General features: G+C 44.3%; 1 protein-coding gene across 3 annotated transcripts in view; it reads left to right on the top strand.

The window, feature by feature from the left end:
* Positions 1-4,322, top strand: part of CA12 (carbonic anhydrase 12) — a 62,650-nt gene extending 58,328 nt beyond the window's left edge. For 2 of the 3 annotated variants that reach the window (XM_082619833.1, XM_082619834.1), the window contains exons 9-10: positions 2,527-2,614; positions 3,368-4,322. In XM_082619833.1, the coding sequence (XP_082475959.1) occupies positions 2,527-2,614; positions 3,368-3,440 (161 nt within the window). In that variant the 3' untranslated portion in view covers positions 3,441-4,322. Of the gene's footprint in view, positions 1-1,631; positions 1,659-2,526; positions 2,615-3,367 lie in introns of all 3 variants that reach the window. The other variant, XM_082619832.1, reaches the window with a different exon arrangement.
* Positions 4,323-15,020: the final 10,698 nt, after the last annotated feature.

Genomic DNA, 15,020 nt, shown 5'->3' with positions numbered 1-15,020 from the left:
GGTTGTTGTTTTTAAGATCCTAGAGGCCTTGGTTACCTCTAGGTACCTTAAGAAACAAAACAAAACAAATTATAGTGTGCAGAGGCCACAGGCCATGCAGGGAACAGAACATGTGCTGTACAAACACTTGATGCTTTCCCCAGGGGGAGACTAACGTCCTGAGAATCTCCCCAAGCCACAGACTGGTCCCTGTGTTCAGGGCAGGGAATCGGATGAGGGGAGCCACGCTCTCTGCCACCTGGGAGGCTGTGGGCTGCCAGTGGTGGCCGGCAACAGCCAAGAGAACAGGCCACCCTGCCCTTTGTGGATGGCTCCTATCCATACCTGCCCTGCTTATCCTTTCAACAGTCTGGGGCCACCCGGGAAGCCAGACCAGGGACAACTAGGGCCCAGCTGTGGACCACGGAGGCTACTGGCTCAATATTAGACTGTGAAGGAAGACAGTAGGGAAAGAACTCGGGGCTGATGGCCCCAGGGAATCAGCCAGACTGGGGCCGGATGGCAGGAGAAGGGGCTGAGCAAAACCTCACCCTGCAGTCTCAGGTCTGGTTCCCCAGGGTATCAAGTGCCCCAAAGGGAGGTGGTCCTTGGCCCTCTGCCTGCATCTCACATTTGATCAGGGCTCTCCCAGGGTCTCCGTCACCATGGTGGGCTCTATGGGCACAGGGTCTCCTGAGTGTCTGGCTGGGTGGCCACCATCTGCACAACTCTGGCTTCCAGTGTGAACTGGAACGACCCCCCCATCCCCTCCCCCGCACCACAAGCTAGAAGTTTCTACTGAGATCAGAAAAGCACCAGACAGGCGGGTGTGTGTAAGCAGAGACTTTCTTTAGATGGAGAATCTGACTGGAAGAATGAGGAGTAGTTCTGAGAACCTGGAAGCAGCTGGGGTGACCTGGGGGCTTTGTGACTGGGCTCCTCTGTGTTACTCGGGAGGACAGGCTCACTCAGGGCCCTCCCCAGAGAGGTTCCTAGCAGGCTGACCATGGGATTTCACCTTAGATCACTGGGCACTATTTCAGCCCCACTGAGGACCCCACTAACTCACCCCATTCATCTCCAACAATAACTTGCTGAAGAAGCCACACTCCTCTGTTTCCATGTAGCAGGGAAGAGAGGCTGGTATGGTGGAGGGGTTTCTCCAGTTTGTCCACCGGGGCCAAAGCAAAAACAGAACAAAACCATGACAACAGTACTGGATAGGGATGGGTGTAGAAGGCTGGTGACAGGTTCCAACCAAACTCTGCTGGCCCCAGCCAGCTTCCTTGCTGAGGAAGAGAGGTAGGTGCCAGAGAAGCAGATGACAGCTCACCAAGGTAGACTCTGATTCTTACCCTTCCTCACCCTCCAAGTTGGCCATATTGTATCAAAAACTGAAGTCTTAGCCACGCAAAGAGACTGCTATGATTAAAGGAGCACCAGAGGGAGGGACCACGGCGTGAATTCCCTGGGTGTGCAATTCCCTCTACCCCATGGGGCACCTGAGCCAAGTGAACATCCCCAGAAGGGCTGCATCAGCCCTGTACCTCCACCCAAACAAAAGGTAGAGCTTTGCTCAACACACTGGTCAAATCTGCCAGGGTTTGACTTGGTTAATTTCCTGTCTTTTCCTCTCCCCTTTGAAGTGCCAGACCCTACCTACACAGGACTGAGTCTGGGTATGTGGCCAACCGGCCGTGCATGCTGCAGCTGGGTGATCACTGTGATTCTCGGTGTGATCTGGGCCTGTGATTCTTCAAGCCCATCCTCTCTGCTTCTCTGTGCTATCACTCTGACTCCTGACCCCCTCCCTCACTGTGTGTCTTTCCCTCAAGTCACTCTCTGATTCAAAGATGAGCTGCGAATCAAATGCTCCCCTAATGAACAACCTAATCACTTTATAGCATGTGTACATTCAAAAAGCCTATCCAAGACCTTCTGTTTGCCAGGATGGGAAGCCATTGCCTAAAAACTAGGCCTAAGCCCAGTATGGAGGTTGGGTGACCAGCCAGGGACCTTGGCAATGGGCCCTGGTTGTTTCGGACTGCTTAGGACTGTGTAATGGAACTTGGGGCCAAAGCTGATAAAGAGGCATCTCAAGGGGGCTTAAATCCAGCAAGCAAAAATGGAATAAGTTCTTATTCTGTAGCCCAGGGTTTCTCAAAGTGTGGTTCATGGACCACATACATCAGCATCAGCTAGAGGTGTTTGGTTAAAATGCAGATTCCTGGGCCTAACTCTAGATTGAATCAGAGTCTCTGAGGGTTGGGCTCAAAAAAAGTCTACATTAGACACAAGCTCTTCAGATGATGCTGGTGCAAGTTTGAGAACCCCTGCTGGAGAATCGCTACAGTTTGCAAATGGCCCCCTGTGAGTACTCCAGCCAATCCTGCTAGGCCAAAGACCAGAACCTAAGAACAGAGATGGGGAAATTACACCTTTCTGTGGATGATTCTGCAGCTGTCACTTGACTGCGCACACATGTGCTATGGGGATGAGATGAAGGGGAAGGGAGGATTGTAATGAGTGTGCACTACCCCTCAACAGGCATCGCCCTTTCTGTGGCCCTGGCTGGCGTTCTGGGCATCTGTATTGTCCTGGTAGTATCCATTTGGCTTTTCAGAAGGAAGAGGAGGTGAGTTGATTTGGGCCCAAGATGGGAGTGGGCGGCTTTGTGTCCATGAGGATTGATCTGTTCGGGAAGGCAGCCTGCAGAACGAAGAGCCCTGTCACCTGTACCAACACTTATCCTAGGAGTGCCATTTCCCAAACACCACTGATCCAGTGAGACACTGGATGCTGGTGGTTCAAGAGTCATTGCACTCAGAGTTGGAGGTGTGTCTGCCAGCTTTGCTGCCACTGCTAAGACCTTGGACAAGCCTCTTGATTTGGAAGGGAGGTCCCATTTACCTACACACAAGCACCAAGGCTGTCTTCTTTCTAAGATCTTGACATCCGGTTTTTCTTCCCTAAACCCAGAAGAAAACTGAGGGAAATTTTTTGATTTCTTATTCACATTGATGCCCTTTGCTTGTGTTTTTATTGTCACGTTTAGTTTTTTCTAAAAACTAATTTATTTTTCCTGGTATGAAAAAAAGAGGTTGTCAGAAACCCTGTAGGAATCAGAGATTTGAAGCAGGGTGGTAATGAGACCTTCGTCAAAATGCAGGTCTAGTATCGTCAAGCGTTAAAAGAGAATAGTTGAAATATGAACAGGTTCCCTTTTGGTTAATGCTTTATTGGGGGGCGTTTCCTCCCAAGACCAACAGAATTGGAGAAAGGTCTCCAAGGGAGGAATCTGACTTGCCTCATTCCATAGCTGAGTTGGGCTGCTCTTGCCTCTCTTTCCACTTTGACTGACAATACTCATGTGTCCTTGCTGTTCCAGCAGCAAAAAAGTTGCCAACAAAGGAGTCATCTACAAACCGGCCATCAAGCAGGAGACTGAGGCCCATGCCTGAGGCCCTGGCATGCCCAGGCGTGTCCAAGGAAGGACCTGGCTTTGGACACAACCTGCTGTGGCTCCCTGGACACTTGAAATACCTGAGGGTTCTCTGGAGTTCCACCCACAAGCACCCCAGACCCTTGGGGGACCCCACCATCTGATGCCATGCCACCCCCAGTGGGAGCATGGATGGGGAGAGCTTGCCTAGGAGGTAGGAAGTCTGAGCTGTCTGCTTCCTGAGTGTGAGACCATGAAGTGGTCCGGATTCGGGGAGCACAAACCACGTCGCCCGCTGCGGGCTCTTAATGGTTAGAAAACACTCTCATCCAGGGCTTCACTTGAATGTGGTTTCAAGTGTCCTGGGAATTCTGCTTCTTATCCATGCTTTCAGACCAGAACACGGACTCTCTCTGCACTCAGACTTAGGCTCTGCTCTTGAAATTCAGTTTCCTTCCTCAGGGAAGGGTTTGTTGTCTGCTTTCCTTCTGCTATGACAAAACCTTTAGTCTGACCTTACAGCTGGGGGGACAGGGGTAACACGAAGGGTCAAGGTGTCTGAGACAAAAAGAAAATAAGAGATATTCTTTGTAATATAGTAGAGGCATTTTCCAAGTCCTGCCCTTTGTTTGTTTGTTTGTTTCTTTGCATGTCTGTTTAACTTCTTTATTGGAGTATAATTGCTTTACATCTGAATCAGACGCACTGAATGGACCTCAGAGAGAGAGAAGACACGTAAGATCTGGAAAAGTCTCACTTTGGAATGAGAACTGGAATCAGAAGTTGCTTGTCAAGCCCTAAGTGTGAGGACGGAATATTAAGCCTGACCCAACCTCCTGTCAGGGGTGTCGTTATGTTTCATACTTTACAGATTTTATAAATAATTTGGCTATTCCTTGGAGATGTGTTGTTGCCTTCTCTCTCCTTGAGGAGACGTGAACTCTGAGGTGACCTAAGCTGCTTTTGTGTCTAAAGGAAGCAGAAGCAAAATGGTTGAAGGGCTTTGTCTCTCTTGCCCAAATTTTATCTCTACCACCTTTGCGGTCTGTGTCCCTACTGTCAACCTGGAATTGGGACCTACCAACTTCTCTGACTTGGAAGAAGATATAGAGCCATGGCTGAGTTAAAGTATATTTTCAAACTATGAAAGCAGGAAGTTATCCGTGCAGGGGCTGGCATCATGGTATTCAGGGACCAGAAATAATGGAATGTTACAAAGATCCTTCATGGTCTTCCCTCCAAGTGACAAAGACAGTTTCTGGGATGACGTAACTCCTTTATTCTCCACCCACCGATGTAAGCCCAGCAGAGACCAGTTAGTTCCATGCCTGAGAAGGAGGCCCCCACCACCAACCTCTCCTGGCTGACATCTTGCAGTTCACAGAGAACCTTCTGATTCCCACTCTCATTTTGACAGCATGAGATGTCCTCCTGAAGCAAAGGTTTCTTTAGATCGTCTTTTTCCCTCTCCTCCTCCCTTGACTCTGAGAAGTCTTCTCTCTTCTCTACTGTCTTAACTTTTTCTAGTGGTGGCAAGCTCTATGTCTTTGTAGCTTGTTTGCTAGGCAGAGTTACAGATGGAGACTTGTGTGTGTGTGTGTGTGTGTGTGTGTGTGCGCGTGCGTGCACGTGCATGAGACCTCTGACCGCCCTGGAGCCAGGGGTGGCATCCGGCCTTGCCATTAGCACACCAGCCTGATGCTGATCAAATGACAGCAGCGACAGCCCTCAGGACTGAGCAGTGGGAATCAGACGATGCTTTCTTGGCCTCGTCCCAAAGTTGCCAATCAGAAACCAACAAAAACCACTCCAGAGCTGTGAGGCTGTCTTTCAAAGAGCTCTCTACAGCTTTTAGGGACAGATTTTGTGAGAGCACAGAGAGAGCATCGTACCTGGCACAATGGCTATTCATAAAAAGGGAGAGTTATGGGGGAGGTGAAAACAGTGAGTTTTCCTGCCCTCTCCCTCCTCAGCACAGCCTGGGCTCTCGGCCCTCTTGGCTCAGATGAAACAAAGCCAGGGAGAGGGCTCCAAGGATCAACACTGTCACCCTCCTTGCTACTCCGTGTGGGACTCCTGAGGACCCAGCCCTGCAGCTGGGAAAGCTTTCCTCAGGTTCTCACTCATTCCCTGACACTGGCTGCCTCTACAGGAAAGCACTGCTGAAGCTTCTCTGCTTCCCACTGACCCCTGGGAGGGGCCAGGTGCTGTGCTGGGCGCATGGCAGGTGAAGGTAACAAAGACGAGGCCCCGGCTGGGGCAGGGACACAGGGAAGGCCCTGGCTTCTTTGCCTCTCACGAAGGGCAGGTCTTCAGTCTCTTCGCTCTGTTTCGTTAGTGTCAAATGGTAAAAACCTATACTTATTTCCTTAATAAACATTCTAGGACTTTGCTGCATTGTCTATTAATCCCATTTTAGGTTCCACCTTAAATTCTTTTCCCCTTCACTCAACTCTCTAAATTATCATTGAAAATATTTGATCTATATTTAGATTTCATAAAAATTTACCTTTGAAAACGCATATTCACGTACCCAAGTTGCTCCAAACACAAAGTTTTCCAAATAACTGAATTATCAGCTTTTAAATTTATTAAAATAAAATAAAATAAAATAAATGGAGTTTCTCAGTTTCAGTAGCCACATTCAAAGTACTCAGCAGCCACGCGTGGCCAGTGGCCAGTACAGCCACTGTGCAGATATGGAACCCTAACCTCCTTTGACATATCCTTTGGAAGGGTTAAACCTAGATGACTTTCACACAAAATAAACCCTGGAAGAAAGCTCTGGAAGGTGAGGATGGGGGACAGGATACAGAGATGGGGGAATCCAGAGAGGGGGGATATGGAGGATGGGAGAAAAGAGGGCATACGGAAAATCAGGCCCAAGGGAAGCAGGCCAGCAGCCCTTAGGCATGGCTCCCCTTCCCCTCGCCCCTTCCGGGGGTCCCCAGCCCTCCCTGCCCTGGCCACACCCTTCAGCCACGCCCTGGGGTCCAGGTGCTCAGCAGCGACCCGGCCTAGGGTGTCCTTGCCTTTGCAGGAGCTCCCGCTGCGGGCATGAGGGCGCCTGGTTAACTTCCGGGGACCTCGCTGCAGGACCCTGGCCAGGTCCAAGGTGCTACCTGCCCCCTGTGCCCCCAACACCCCCTCCTAATCTCCTCGGAGTCTGAACATTCCCGCGCCGGACAATGCGGTGCGAACACATTCTCTACTGGAACCTGCCATCCTGAAGGGGGCGAACGCCTGAAACCCGAGTCTCTTGACTTGTTAGCTGTGCCCTGTCCCTCACGTTAGAAGGAGCCACCTTCCTTCGAGATGTGGGGAGAAGCTCGAGACCCACTTACAGGAGGAAATGAGACCTGCCAGGCCACCTGCCGGGCAGCAGAGGTGCCTCCTGGGCAGTGGGTACCATTTTGGCATCACCATGCATATCCACATTGGACACGGCGGGCAGGCACGCCTGGCCCTACGTGGTCCTCTGGCTGGGATTCAACTGCCGCAGGGTGTAGGGGAAAGGTGCGAGGCCGAGACAACACTGCAGGGGAGGGTCCCTCTGCCCCACCCATATGCCCTGTCACTATAGAATGATGGCAGACACAAGGGCCAAAGCGCTCTGTGGTATGGAATTATTCACCAAAAAAAAAAATTATTGCAGGTCAGCATATCATCATGACTGCAGGTCAACCAGGGATTCAGTAATGCCTCCCGCTTGTATACCCTTGACTGTTTCGACGCACCTTCTCGCCTTTATGCAACAACCCAGGGAAAGAGGGAGCGCTGCCCCTATATCTTATAAGTGGAAAAGGAAACACGGGCTGGAGCTCTGGGCTGAGCCAAGGCCACACAGCTCCCGCAGTGCTCTGATCTCCAGCGGCAGTGCAGGGTCCGCCCTCCACAGCTCCGTTGCCACGGAAACACCTTCTTGTAATAGAATTTGCCATATGCTTATCATAATCATGCCACAACATCATAAACCCCCACAGGATAAAGGCCCTAAAGGCATTTGTGCCAACAATTTCTGGAAAATCAACGACAACCTCCCGCCTCCAATCTGCTTCATAACATTAAACTCTGCCATCTGCTCAGGAAAAGTCTGAGCAAGTTCTGCTAACTACCAGCAGACAAAGGAGTCAGCTTAACTCCTGGGATGTTACCCTCACCTCTAATTCAGCGAACCAAATTCCTAGGGACACGTGCACTGAACTTTCTCCCTGAAGCTGAACTGAGGACAAGGAATAAATACACACACAAATATAAACAAACACACACATATAAAAATTCCATTTGTATAAAATTCTTTAAAATGCCAACTAAACTATAGTGACAGAAAGCAGATCAGCGGTTGCCTGGGGATGAGGTGGTGGCTGAAGGGATTACGAAGGGGTATGGAAAATTGTTGAGGTGATGGATATGTACATTATCTTGCTTGTGGTGATGGTTTCTCTTCATATGTCAAAACGGCTGAAATTTTATACTTTAAATAGGTGCCATTTATCTTACATTAATTATACCTCAATAAAGAAGAAGGGCTTCCCTGGTGGCGCAGTGGTTGGGGGTCTGCCTGCTAATGCAGGGCACACAGGTTCGAGCCCTGGTCTGGGAGGATCCCACATGCCACAGAGCAACTGGGCCCGTGAGCCACAACTACTGAGCCTGCGCATCTGGAGCCTGTGCTTCGCAACAAGAGAGGCCGCGATAGTGAGAGGCCCACGCATCGCGATGAAGAGTGGCCCCCGCTTGCCACAACTAGAGAAAGCCCTCGCACAGAAATGAAGACCGAACACAGCTAAAAATAAACAAACAAATAAATAAATAAGCAAATAAATAAATAAATAAAACCCCAAGCATTTGAAGCCCTTAAAAAAAAAAAAAAGAAGAAGAAGAAAGGGAGGAGGGGGAGGGAGAGAAGAAGGAGAAGAAGAAGAACCACACAGCCAAATAACATCCTGCCCCATCCTGGCATTTTCATTCAGAGCTTATCCCCTTGGTCCATCAAGAAGGAGAAGCCTTGCCAGGCCTGGCACACTTCTCTGGGACTTGTCCTGTGGGTGAAAGCCCAAGAAGGCGCGTGATCTCTACTCACATAGCCACTATGACCTCTCCACACTGTAAGTCAAAGTCATTATTTCTGCTCGAGTTCACTTGTTTCAAATATTAACTTTTAATCACCTGCTATGAAGACAATAAACACAGGGCCTACGGGTTCAAGGGCACACTGAGACCTCTATAGCAACTCTGTGCTGGTGATGACAGAGTTGACCAGCTTCTCTGAAAGAAGCAAAGACTCTTCTGGTGAGGCAGGTAACGTAACCAGTTAGTTCATCTGCTGAAACTAGTTTCCCAAGCTACCTAGACATCCAACAACAGGTCTCATGCATCTTAGTTTCTCTCCTTCCCAACCACTCGACACATAACCATTTGAAAAGTTTTCCTGAATATGGTACATCCTTTTCATGGAGAACAAGCATGGTCAGGAGCTCATCACTCCCTCTTAGCCACTGGGTGAAATCTGGATTAATCTCCTGTGATACTGGGATATAATACGAAATATGTACTTGGTCTTTGTCTTTGGTTCCTGGCACAAAGCTCCTAAATGTTATTCATAAGAAGCCCTTTTAAGGCACACCTCAGCTGATGCTAAAGAGGTGATGAAGCTTGGAGGATGGGGGCTGAGGAACCAACCATGTGACTAGAGGGTTAGAATTTTCAGCCCCACCCCCAGCCTCCAGGGAGGGGAGAGAGGCTGGGAATTGAGCTCAATCACCAGTGTGTGTGGGGGGGTGGGACTTCCCTGGTGGCACAATGGTTAAGAATCTACCTGCCAATGCAGGGGACAAGGGTTCAAGCCCTGGTCTGGAAAGATCCCACATGCCGTGGAGCAACTAAGCCCATGCGCCACAACTACTGAGCCTGCGCTCTAGAGCCTGCAAGCCACAACTACTGAGCCCGCGTGCCACAACTACTGAAGCCCGCATGCCTAGAGCCTGTGCTCCGCAACAAAGAGAAGCCACTGCAATGAGAAGCCCGCGCACCACAACAAAAAGTAGCCCCCGTTTGCCGCAACTAGAGAAAGCCTGTAAGCAGCAACGAAGACCCAACACAGCCAATAAATAAATAAATAAATAAATCTATTTAAAAAAAAATCACCAATGGGGAATGATTTAATCAATCACATCTGCATAATGGGACCTCCATAAAAACCCTAAACAATGGGATTCAGAATGCTCCCAACACACAGGTGCTGGGATAGTGGTGCACCCAGAGAGGGCATGGAAGCCCTGTGTCCTTTCTTCATACCTTGACCTATGGACCTCTTTATCTGGATGTTAATATCCTTTGTTAATATCTTTTATAATATCCTTTATAATAATCCCTTGTTAATATATTCCTTGTTAATATCCTTTATAATAAACTGGCAAATGTAAGTAAATGTTTACCTGAGTTTTCTAGCAAATTATCAGACCTGAGGAGGGAGTCATGGGAACCTGTAATTTACAGTCAGAAGTACAAGTAACAACCTGGGACTTGCAAGTGATGTCTAAAGTGGGGGCAGGCTTGTGGGATTGAGTCCTAACCTGTGGGATCTGCAATATTTCTGGACAGTTAGTGTCAGAATTGAGTTAAATTGTAGAACAGCCAGTTGGTGTCCACTGAGGACTGGAGAATTGCTTGGTGTGGAGAAACCCACACTTCTGGTGTCAAAAGTGTTATAAGGAAACAGCGTTTTCCTTTATCTCTCTTCTGTCATTCAAAGTAATTTCCAATTGACTTTCTTTCTCATACCTCCTTATTCAAAAGCAAAGATTTAATGAGCAACCACTGTTTGCTAAGCACAAATTAAGTGCAACCATGATTCAGATAGATAATTGGTATCACAATCTCATTTAGGGAGACAGACAGAAAACGTTAACCATAATATATAGAAGAGTGGTATGAAAAGATGCTATATGTCTATTAACAGAAGAAGGACTAAACAAACTGTACGTCCATTAGATGGATTACCATTCAGCAAAAAGTTACAACTTATTGATATACCCCAAGACATGAATCTCAGAAAATTATGCTGAGGAAAGAAGTCAGATACAAAAGAGTACACTTTGTGGTATTCCATTTTTATGAAGTTCAGAAGTGAAACTAATCCACAGTGATAGAAGTTGGAACCAGCAGCTGCCTCTGTGGAAGGTACGTGGATTGACTAGGAAGGAAGCAAGGGAACCACCTGGGGAACAGGAAACGTTCTATAGCTTGCTGGGGTGGTGGTTACACAGGCGTACACATTTGTCAAGACTCACCCAATTGTATGCTTCAGATCGGTGCATTTTACTGTATGTAAATTATTCCTTGATTTAAAAATATATATGTGTTAAGGAATCACAGTGGAAAAAGCCACTTGTTTTTCTAAGTCTAATCAGGAAAGACTTCACAAAGACTGACACTTGAGCAGAACCTTGAAGGAGGAATACGATGTTTTCTATCTGGAGCGAAAAACAAGAACAAAGATGTGGAGGTTTGAGAGCTCATGGTGCGTCGTCAACAGAGGCCTCAGGGATGTGTTTGAAAATGTCTGGGAAGGGAAGACAGGGAATGGTGGGGGGCAGGAAAGTGGTTGGGATCAGAGTGTGAAAGGGCTTTTATGATATACACTTTCTAATAAGGACAATAAGAAATCCTAGAAGTGGTTAGATTATGGTTTTGTCTGACTACATAAATAATATATGCTCTGTATGTGGAACCTAGAAAAATGGTACAGATGAACCGGTTTGCAGGGCAGAAGTTGAGACGCAGATGTAGAGAACAAACGTATGGATACCAAGGGGGGAAAACCACGGTGGGGTGGTGGTGGTGGTGTGCTGAATTGTGCGATTGGGATTGACATATATACACTGATGTATATAAAACAGATGACTAATAAGAACCTGCAGTATAAAAAAACAAACAAACCAACAAAACAACTAATACTAAACTTTCTTTGGGTTATTTGTATGGAAATATGTTAATATAAATGTTTCAGACATTACATGAAATTTCTAAAAATCTTATACGTACTGGTATAATGTTATAAGTCATAATTCTAGTTATTACTTTAAAATGTACATCTCAGAAATAACTAAATTTCCTTGTCAATTGCATTATTGTGAACTTTCATCAAATCTTTAACTGTGGTCATTTTTAAGTCTTTTGTCATTTACAGACAGTTCTGGGTGTATTCTAATGCTTTTGCAAAAATGTTCCTATAAAAGGGTTTCATCTTCAAGGAATTCATGGAAAAGACTGACAAGTACAGGTTTCTGGGAACCAACTATACTGCTGAACTGAATGCATAAGCCTTTTCAGAACTCTAATGGAAAACTGATGAATTCATAAAAATGCTAACAAAAGATCAAGATAAAAAAATTAATTACATGTGACTGAGTGAACTGATGAGGATGATTATAATTTTTGTGACTTTCTGTTTGAATAAAAAAAAAATCCCACAAGGACTCAGAGGCAAAAAATATACACATCAATTTTCACTGCAAAGTAAAGGAGCTGTTACAGTGGAGGATTACTGGACTGAATGTCAATATTATGACCTAGTGTGAGTGTGTTTCATGTTTGGTAATTGCAATCATTGCTGCTTTTGTTGTGGTCATCCATTTACAATGCTTGGTGTCAGTTTATTTATCTCTTGTAAAAATAAAATACAGTGTGTGTGTGTGGAAGAAAAAAAAAGGAAACTCGGAAATGCAGAGAAATGGAAAGTGTATTTAAAGTCACCTCTTCTCTAATGCAGATTCTACTAATGTTTTTGTGTTTTTCTCTCAGATATTTTTTCTATGTATTGATACTTTTTAAAAGTCTTTAAGTAATTAACATGATAGCATATTGTTATTTATTATTTATAAACCTAATTTTTATTTGCTGGATAATGTTTCTTTGGATGGATTTGTTGGTCTAAACTTTTCCTTAGTGTTAAACATTAATATTTTTATTCTAGCTTTTTGCTACTATAAATAATGCTGTGACCAATATTTTTTTAAATAAGAGGTTTTCATATTAAAAAAATAATATATGCTCATTAAAAAATACAAATATTTAATTATGAATAAAGCCAAAAGTCCCCCATAATCCTAACTCCCAAAATAGTCATAGTTATGTATGTCTGTGTGTTAACATTCACTGTTAAATATTTAATAAATGGATCTTACCTACTTTCACTATTGTATTCTTGGTATCTAGCACAATATCTGGCATAAAAAATATTTATTGAATGGAAGAATGGTCTATACCTTGCTTTTGTTTTCTAACATATTCCAAATATCCTCATTCTTTCTAATGGCTATAAAGCGTTCTGCAATTGGACGCCAAGCTCGGTTGAAAGACATTCATTGCAAATTCCTTACAGTTACAAGACTATTACAAGATCCTATGTATTCAGATGTATTTCTGGAAGATAAATTCCTAGAAGAGGAACTGCTGGTTCACAAAACGCACATCTCAAAATCTTATAGATATTTTATAAATTTTGCTAAATTACCACCCAAAAGGACTGTACTGATTTGTCTGCTTACAACATGCTAAACATGACAAACAGCAACATGCTGTTTCTACCATATGCTAAACAATTCTTTTTTTTCATTTTATTGAGATTAACTGACATACAGCACTGTATAAATTTAATATGTACGGTATAATGATGTGATATATATATCATGAAAATGATTATCACAGTAAGTTTAGTGAACATCCATCATCTCATACAGACACAAAATTACAGAAACAAAAAAATTTGTGTGTGATGAGAACTCTTAGGATTTACTCTCTTAACTTTCATATATAATGTACAGCAATGTTAATTATATTTATCATGTTGTACATTATATCCCTAGCACTTATTTATCTTAAAACTGCAAGTCTGTAGTACTTTTTGACTGCTTTCATCCAATTCCCCCTCCCCCCACTGCCCACCTCTGATAACCATACATCTGATCTTTTTCCATTTGTTTGTATGTTTGTTTGCTTGTTTTTGAAGTATAGCTGACCTATAACACTATGTTAGTTCCTGTTACACAATGTAGTGATTTGTTATTTCTATACACTTCAAAATAATCACCACAATAAATCTAGTTACAATGTGTCACCACCCAAAGATATTACATAGTTATTGACTATATTCCTCACACTGTACATTTCATATCCATGACTCATTTATTTTGAAACTGGAAGTTTATACCTTACTCTCCCTCACCTATTTCCTTCCTCTCCCCACCCCCCTCTCCTCTAACCACCTGTTTTGTTCTCTGTATCTATAACTCTGTTATGGCAAGATTTCATTCTTTTTATTGCTGAGTAATATTCCATGGTGTGTGTGTGTGTGTGTGTGTGTGTGTGTGTATCACATCTTCTTCACCCATTCATCTACTGATAGGCACTTGGGTTGCTTCCGTATCTTGGCTATTGTAAATGCTGCAATGAACACAGGGGTGCATATATCTTTTCTAATTAGTGTTTTTGTTTTCTTTGGATAAATACCAAGGAGTAGAACTGCTGGATCATATGGTAGTTCTATTTCTAATTTTTTGAGGAACCTCCATCCTGTTTTCCATAGTGGCTGCACCAATTTACACTCACCAACCATGCAGAAGGGTTCCCTTTTCTCCACATCCTTGCCAACACTAGTTATTTGAGGTCTTTTTGACGACAGCCATTCTGACAGGTGTAAGGTGATATATCACTGTGGTTTTGATTTGCATTTCCCTGGTGATTAGTGATGTTGAGCATCTTTTCATGTGCCTGTTGGCCAGCTGAATGCCTTCTTTGGAAAAATGTCTTTTCAGATCCTCTGCCTGTTTTTTTAATTGGATTGTTTGGCGGGGGGTTCCTTTTTCTTTTTTCATTGCAGCATTTATAATAGCCCAGATATGGAAGCAACCCAAGTGCCTATCAGTAGATGAATGGGCAAAGAAGATGTGATACATACATACATACACACACACAAACACACACACACATATACATATGTTGATGTTGAGTTTTATGAGTTCTTTATATATTTTGGATATGAACCCTTTATCAGATATATTATTTGCAAATATCTTCTCCCATTCAGTAAGTGGCCTTTTCATTTTGTTGATAGTTTCCTTTGCTGTGCAAAAGCTTTTTAGTTTGATGTGGTCCTGTTTATTTTTGCTTTTGTCTCCCTTGAGACATATCCCAAAAACTACTACTAAAACTGATGTCAAAGAGAGTACTGCCTATGTTTTCTTCTAGAAGTTTTATGGTTCTATGTGTCTGTTTTTATGCCAATACCATACTGTTTTGATTACTACAATTTTATAACATATCTCCTTTTTTTTCGTTTGTTTTATTAAAGTTTGGTAGAATTCTTCAGTGAAGCCTTCTAGGAATTTCTTTACATAAACTGCAAATTCGATGTCTTTAATAGATTTTGGGGATTTCTGGTTAGCTCCAACATGTAAAGAGCTTGAAAGCTGTCACTCTCACACTTACAATAAGAAAACACTAAACACATTGTAAAGCAATTATACTCCAATAAAGATGTCAAAAAAAAAGAAAAAGAAAACACTAAACAAACAGAAAATCAGTAATATTTCTCACC

The sequence above is a fragment of the Mesoplodon mirus genome (assembly GCF_964341445.2).
Source record: "Mesoplodon mirus genome assembly, chromosome: 4".
Lineage (NCBI taxonomy): Eukaryota > Metazoa > Chordata > Mammalia > Artiodactyla > Ziphiidae > Mesoplodon > Mesoplodon mirus.
Note: the sequence above shows the minus strand (reverse complement) of the source record. Positions and strands in the feature narration are given on the sequence as shown.